This window comes from Mandrillus leucophaeus, unplaced genomic scaffold, assembly GCF_000951045.1.
Source record: "Mandrillus leucophaeus isolate KB7577 unplaced genomic scaffold, Mleu.le_1.0 Scaffold445, whole genome shotgun sequence".
In the NCBI taxonomy this organism is placed as follows: Eukaryota; Metazoa; Chordata; class Mammalia; order Primates; family Cercopithecidae; genus Mandrillus; species Mandrillus leucophaeus.
In genome coordinates this window covers 2,457,285-2,465,318 of record NW_012104754.1, presented here as the reverse complement: position 1 = coordinate 2,465,318, position 8,034 = coordinate 2,457,285, and the positions used below count along the sequence as shown (strand labels likewise).

Genomic DNA, 8,034 nt, shown 5'->3' with positions numbered 1-8,034 from the left:
TTTCTCAATAAATCATTGAATCTGGTTGTTTTCATGATTCCACAGTACCTAAGTGCACTTGGAGGTAGTTACTCCATAAGTTTTTAACACTCCCTGGGGGAGAAAATGAACAAACAACCTGCACACCTGTGCCAATCTCCTTTTGTTGAGTATTTGTTTTTTGAGATGGAGTCTCACTCTGTCGTCCAGGCTGGAGTGCAATGGCAAGATCTTGGCTCACTGCAACCTCCACCTCCTGGGTTCAAGTGATTCTCCTGCCTCAGCCTCCCAAGTAACTGGGATTACAGATACGCACCACCATGCCTGGCTAATTTTGTATTTTTAGTAAAGACAGGGTTTCTCCATGTGTTTCAGGCTGGTCTCGAACTCCTAACCCCAGGTGATTTGCCTGCCTCAGCCTCCCTCCCAAAGCACTGGGATTAAAGGCGTGAGCCACCGTGCCCAGCCTATGCATTATTCTTAAAATGATAAAATCAATCCATTTGGCCACTTTAAAAACCTTTGAGCAGAGTAGGTTATAAACAAATGATAATACTCAAGATATCCATTGAGCTAATCTCTATTTTATCCAGGCATCTTGTACACTACTAAATTGTTATTTTTTGCCAAATCCATCATAATGTATTTACAATGAGGTAAGTATGGCCTTGAAGCCAATTTGATGAAAATACTGTAAATATTTGCATAAATTTTAACACCAGTGAGCAAAGACCTAAAGACAATGCATTGTGTTGAATAAAATGTTGCACCTTAGCAACTGCCCATTTTCCAACAAACTGAAAAGAATAACACACCCACCAGAGGGTTAGGGAAAGGCTATTCACGAAAAGGAAAGAGTGTTCCTCGCAGGCCAGAGTATTATTCGTTGTTTATGAGTGGGTAACTATGTTTTGACTAACCTGCCCACTCCCAAAGTACACAATTAGGCACAAATAGTGATTGTAACTTGGGGGAGAGGACATATTCCTGAATAATGTGGTAACAAATTAAATAGACCCTTGAAAGATAAATAGCTGAGAAAGGAATAATTTGAAATAGTTGTCCAGATGATTGAGAATTATGCTGTTCCCTTGTTTTCTCAAACTCTTGCTTTGGAAAAAAAAAAAAAAAGTTTGGGTTTTTACCATAATACTTTGTGAAAATGATACACGCTTACAATGAAAGTTTTATACAAGCTATGCCACACAATCGTAAATTGTCACAGCTAAGGCAGACTTACAGACTAATCTAGGCTGAGCCTTTCCCATCTTAGAAATGACTAAAAGACCAGCATCAAAACACCGCTGAGGTCAAGAACAGTGGCCCACATATGTAATCCCAGGACTTTGGGTGGAAAGGCAAGAGGATAGCTTAACCCAGAAGTTTGAGATCAGCTGGGGCAACATAATGCGACCTCATCTCTACAAAAAATTTAAAAGTTAGCTGGATGTACTGGCATGAGCTTGTAGTCCTAGTTACTCAGGAGGATCACCTAAGCCCAGGAGTTTGAGGTTACAGTGAGCTATGATTGCACCACTGCACTCTAGCTTGGGTGACAGAGCAAGACTCTGTCTTTAAAAAAAAAAAATTGAAATCTGTTGTAGTTAGTGGGCTCAACAGCCACTACAATAGAATATCATATTCTAGGAGGCATTCTGCTTATAAACAACTGAGATTTATTTATCACAGTTCTGGAGGATGGGAAGTCCAAGTTCAAGGCACCAGTGATTTGGTGTCTGGTGAGAGCTCACTTCTGGTTCATAGAAAACCATATTCTCACTGCAATTCTCACGTGGTGGAGGATTTAGGGTCTCTCTTGAGCCCTTTTGTGTGTGTGAAAGGGTGTCTCACTCTTGTCACCCAGGTTGGAGTGCAGTGGCATGATTTCGGCTCACTGCAACCTCCGCCTCCCAGATTCAAATGATTCTCCTGCCTCAGCCTCCCGAGCAGCTGGGACTACAGGTGTGAGCCACCACTCCTGGCTAATTTTTTTTTTTTTTTTTTGTATTTTAGTAGAGACGGTGTTTCACCATGTTGGCCAGGCTGGTCTTGAACTCCTGACCTCAAGTGATCTGACTGCCTCGGCCTCTCAAAGTGCTGGGATTACAGGCTTGAGCCACCATGCTCTGTGCTTGTAAGAAAGGCGAGCCTCTCTTACAAGATCATCAATCCCTTATCATGACTCTACCCCTACTACCTAATCACCTCCCAAAAATCCCTCCATCTCATGCCATAACTTGGGGTTTAGGTTTTCAGCGTATGAATTTTATTGAGATACAAACATTTGCACCATAACACTATCTAAATAACATTTTAAATTATGTTAAATGATTTTAAAGTCCTTACAGAGAGAGTTTATATCACCAGGTAGCTCTCATCAACCTAACGAATGAAGGGCAGATTTGCAACATAATCCTGCTCCAAAGTTTCCTCTGAAACTGTCTCATAAAGCAGTGTTATAAACAGCTGTTGAAAGCCAAAGACCCAAGACAACCAGTCCAACCCATACAAGCATCAGACTAATCAAAATAACTAAAGTGCTGAAGATAATATAAAGATGCCCATCATTTGCTAAGCATATCTTATGTATCAGGATTTACATAAATTGTATAAATTCTCAATAATCCTACTATGTAGATTTTACTATCCTTGTATTACAGATGAGGAAACTGGAGCTTGAAAAGGATAAATGACCTTCTCAAGATCACTCATCAAGAAAGTGACAAAGCCAACAGATATTTTAACTCTCAACTTCCTAACTCTAAATCTTATGTTTGCTATCATCAAGACAAACTGTGATATGCTTCACAGCATTTCAACAAGAGCTGGATACTCTGTTCGAAGTTATTTCTATGTGGAAATACATTGCATACCTGAGTTGAGAATGACACGAACAACAATCCATTGAAAAGCTCTAGAAACTGGGGACTAGAGTCACTGAGTCCAGAAATCAGTAACATATTAAGGGTTCACCAAAGAAGGCAACTGGTACATCTACACATCTTTCTCTCCAGATACTCATCTGCCAATTATTCTGATTTAGGAAATTTGGAAAATAAAGTTCATATATAGCTAAAGAGTAAATCTTTAATAGTTACAGACAATTAAAGAGAGATTGTCCATAATTTAACCATTTCTAAGTTCAAATCTAAACAGATGAGTCTTTGTTGCTACTATAAGATACATGTATATACACACACATATGCATATGTATATGAATACGAAAATGCATTTGCATATGTAAGACTATGGACCTATAACCCCCACCAGGGCACAGCACATGCATATCCACATTCCTTCCCTTCTGTTCCCCTAGGGGTCATCTTCAAGTTCCCCTACAAATCTACTCTCCATGTTAAGCATGAAAATCTCCTGATAGATAAAATTATGTCTTATTTTTAAAGAACTGGTTTAGCAAGGCATACTAGATGAATCTATTTAGACCCTGGCTTCATTTTCATAGCGTTATGGGATGAATATTGGGTCTCCCCAAAACTCATAGGTGGAAACCCTGTATCTCAGTTCTGATGGTCCTGGGAGGTGAGGCCACTGAAACATAATTATGATTAGATGAGATCATGATGGCGGAGCCCTTAGGAATGGGATTAGTGCCCTTATAATAGTCACTAGAGGGCATGCTTCCTCTTCTCTGCTCCCCGGCATGTGAAGATGCAATGAGAAGACAGTTGTCTACAACACAGAAGAGGCTCCTCACTACAACCCACTGTACTGCACCCTGATCTGGGACTTTCAACTTCTAGAACTGTGAAAAATAAATGTCTGTTGTTTATTAGCCACCCAGTCTATAGTAATTTCTTATAGTATTGAGAATTAAGACACACAGTTACTTCAAATACTGTTTTCAAGACATTCAAGAATGTGATAGTGAATTTATGTTTTCCAGCCTTCCACTGGACTGTTTCATTTGAATGACTCAGTGGACCTGGCTGTGAGCAACCCTTCAGTAGATGCAGAATAAATCATCCACAGGATGAGCTGCACAGTGTCCTCATCTGCTTCACTCATCACTCAGTTACTTTGTTTTATTTTCATCACACCAGCCTCACTCTACCAGAGACCCTGATGCCATCCCTTCTGCTTCAACCCTCTTCCCCTAAATGTCCCCATGGCCAGCACCTCCTGCTCTTTCAGGTCTTTGCCCACTTACCGATCTCTTAGGAATGCCACCCCATTAAATACTCCACTTAAAGCTTGAAGCTTCTCCCACCTCACATGCCCTGTAACTTCCCACCCCTCTCATCTTGCTCTGTTTTCCATAGGACTTACCATCTTCCCACTCACTATAAAATTCATTGATTATTTTACTATTTTTTTCTGTACCCTCCCTAAATCTATATATGCTTTTCAAGGGTTTTTGTTCACTGACATGCCCCAAATACCTATTCCATGCCCAGGTATACAGTAGGTCCTCAATAGATAGTTATCACTCAAGAAAAGAACAAGTAAAATATCTCATCTAAATGCAATCTTACATAATGCAAGGAAATTGTTAGAACCAAAAAATGTACTGCAAAGGGTTTTCACAATAACTCCTCCATCTGCACCTGTGTGCTATAGTATGTATTCTTATACTGACCTTTAATAAGAGTGAGAAACTCTTCATGCTTGACTCGGTTCCTCTGGATGTCAATCTTTAGGGTAAGCAACAAGGTGAACAGGAATTTGTGCTCCTCGTACAGCCCTCGGGCAGCATACTTATAAACCTCGTAGGTCATGTGCTCGATGATATTAGCAATCCTCTTGCTTGTAATTGGGCTCTTGACAGACCTGGTGAAGATAACATTTATATCGGGCTTATCCCGCTGCCCTTTTCAAGTGTCTGTAAAAACAATTGTCTTTAATGGAAAATAAGTAACTTTGGAGGAAGAATACTTATTTTTACACATCAAGAGTAAGCCTCCTAAATCTAAAATAACAAGCATTCTCTCAACATGAAATAACAAAACAGAATCCTGAATGTTGTCTAAATCAGTTCCACCTGCAGGGCATTATTACTCACAACAAGATCTCGGGAATTTTCTTGTTTAACAGAAACACACGAAGACAAAGGAATCAAATCAATGGATAAATAGTTGGCAGAGTTTTCTCTGGGCATAAAATGGTGAACCAGAATGATTTGTTAATACATTGGTAATTACACTGATCTGAGATTTAAAAAAAAGAAAAAGACTCTTACTAACAAAGGGGAAGGAAGCTATAAATGTAATGTCATTATTTTGGTGCACAGATCTAGAATTCAGCTTAGCTTCCTGAGTACTGACATACCTGGCTAAGGAAAGGTCAAACAAGCCCAGGAACTGGCGAAGCGAAGTCTGATACATCTCATTAACCAAGCGCATCTCGGTAATGAGGAAGTAGAGGATGCTGCCCCGTGTAGCCACTGGAAGACAAAGAGCAAGGTTGCATGTGCTACGAAAGAGGAAAATAAATGACCCATGCAGAGAGATCAGCTTAAACTCTAAATGAAAACAACAACTTTTATTTTTATATCTTATCAGTGGCTGCCTACCAGATATGGGATACAAAGCGATACTCACTTATTAATATATTTATTTCTTATTTACAACATTTTGTAAGTTGTCAGCTATTTGTATTTATTAAATGGCACTTCTCATTTTAGAATCTCTAGACCCCTCGTAAAAATATTTTTTCTATTTTTACTGCAGGTAGAAAAGACAACCAAAGAAATTTCAAAGGTTGTGTGTTTAACACCCAGCAAGCGAGGTAGCCATTAGGGACCTCATCCTTAAGTTCCAGCAAGAAGCCATGCCTAACCTGGGCTTCAAGTCTGGAAAACGACCCATTGCAAAGATGATGCTTCTGCCTCTCTATCAATAAATGACAGTTTAATTATTATTAGTATTATTTTTGATACAGAGTTTGCTTCTTGTCCCCAGGCTGCAATGGCGCGATCTCGGCTCACTGCAACCTCCGCCTCCTGGGTTCAAGTGCAGTAGCCTTGAGTAGCTGGGATTACAGGTGCCCACCATCATGCCTGGTTAATTTTTTTTTGTTTGCATTTTCAGTAGAGACAGGGTTTTGCTATGTTATCCAGGATGATCTCACCATGTTGGCCAGGCTTGTCTCAAACTCCTGACCTCAGGTGATCAGCCCACCTCAGCCTCCCAAAGTGCTTGGATTACAGGCGTGAGCCACCGCGTCTGGCCAATTATTTGTTAAAAGGAATAATAAAATACTAAAAGATAGCCAATCCAACTGAATTATTTAGCAGGCTTTTCTTGTACAAGGCCAATTTGCAAATTGGTGGCTGAGGATGAAAATCTCCCATGAGACCACAGAACTACCTTCCTAATAAAAAACTATAAACAAAATACCAACGTAGTGTTACCAAACAACAAACAACTGGGCACTAATTCCTCAGATTTCACTCATTTGCAGTCATCAGATTTTTTAAAATTCTCCTTCTTTACTTTCTAACATCAAAACAAGTTCATGAGAATCTTAAAGGATTTACTAACATGAATGACAAGTACTCAGAAAATGTATAGCATTATAAAAATTTTTGACCTCCATTTTACCAAATATTTCCCAACAGAAATTCCACAAAACACCTCCACTTTGCATAATCATTTGTATAACTCCCTCACATCCTTCCATTTCTCTAATTCTCGTTCCTCTCTCATTTCATTTTCCTGTGACATTTGTCTTTCAATACCAAACTCACCAGGTCTGTATTCCTCCCGGGCTGAGTTAATTTGAACTTCTGTCTCAGCAGAAATTTCTAGCTTCTGTGTCACCTCCTCGGCTGTCCTTTTTGTGTTACTCAGCACAACAATGAGACTCTCGTCTTCTACCAGGGACCCCTGGGTACTTGTCAGGCGGTAAAGCAAGTTATCTTCTAGTTCCTTCATTCTTCTTTTGTTTGCAGTTACATCTTCCATCAGATAAGTTCTTTCTTTCTCCAATTCCTATTGGTTTGCACAAATATATTTTCTACCTCAATTAACTAGTCCTGTTGAGTATTCCTTAAGACATTAACCTACATGGCTGCTTTCAAGTTCCTCTACTGTATTTATCATAATCAACTGCAGGAAATATGGACATCAAAAAAGGAGAAGGGCTGGGCACAGTGGCTCACACCTGTAATCCCAGCACTTTGGGAGGCAGAGGTGGGCGGATCATTTGAAGTCGAAAGTTTGAGACCAGCCTGGCCAACATGGTAAAACCCCGTCTCTACTAAAATACCAAAAAAAAAAAAAAAAAAAGAAAAAAAAATAGCTGCGCATGGTGGCGCATACCTGTAGTCCCAGCACTTTAGGAGGTGGAGGCAGGCGAATCATTTGAGGTCAGGAGTTTGAGACCAGCCTGGCCAACATGGTGAAACCCTGTTTCTACTAAAATACAAAAAAATTAGCTGGGCGTGGTGGCTCATGCCTGTAGTCCCAGCTGCTTGGGAAGCTGAAGCAGGAGAATCCCTTGAACCAGGGAGGCGGAGGTTGCAGTGAGCTGAGATCATGCCACTGTACTCCAGCCTGGAAGAAAGAGTGAGACTCCATCTAATATAAAATAAAATTAAAAATAAAATTTTTAAAAAATGTAGAGGAGAAGTAACAGAGGAAGGAAGAATAGGTGCCAAGCAACATGAAACCAGCAAAAAATACTACCAGCATCCTTCTAATCACCCATTTGTTTTCTAAAGTCAAATCAGTTTCAAGTGATTGTTGTGATTATATTTAACATTACACATATAATCTTCTTTTGAAGGGGACATATATTTGAAAACAAAGATATATATCTCTGATTATATAGGTTTACTTCTGTCTACTTTCTTAAGAAAGTTCCATTATTGTTTAAATGTGTTATTTCAAACTTGCTAATTGAAAAAGTATCCAAGTCTGTGAAAAACTACTCTCCAAAATCTTAGGCAAGCAACTTGAGCTGCAACTCCGAGCACGTTTAAATTGAAAAGTCTTCTTGGCCTGCTGTTGTCTCCAAGAGCAGAAAAGTTTTGCATCTTTTCTGAGGGAGCTTTGTAGACAGCTGGGAGAGTGAAACCTTGGAAGACTATTCTCC

General features: G+C 39.7%; 1 protein-coding gene across 1 annotated transcript in view; it reads right to left on the bottom strand.

Moving 5' to 3' along the window:
- The window catches only part of DNAH5 (dynein, axonemal, heavy chain 5), a 274,359-nt gene that overhangs the window by 38,999 nt on the left and 227,326 nt on the right, over nt 1-8,034 (bottom strand). Inside the window, 3 exon segments of the mRNA XM_011994188.1 lie at nt 4,577-4,767; nt 5,266-5,380; nt 6,686-6,929. Coding sequence (XP_011849578.1) covers nt 4,577-4,767; nt 5,266-5,380; nt 6,686-6,929 — 550 coding nt within the window.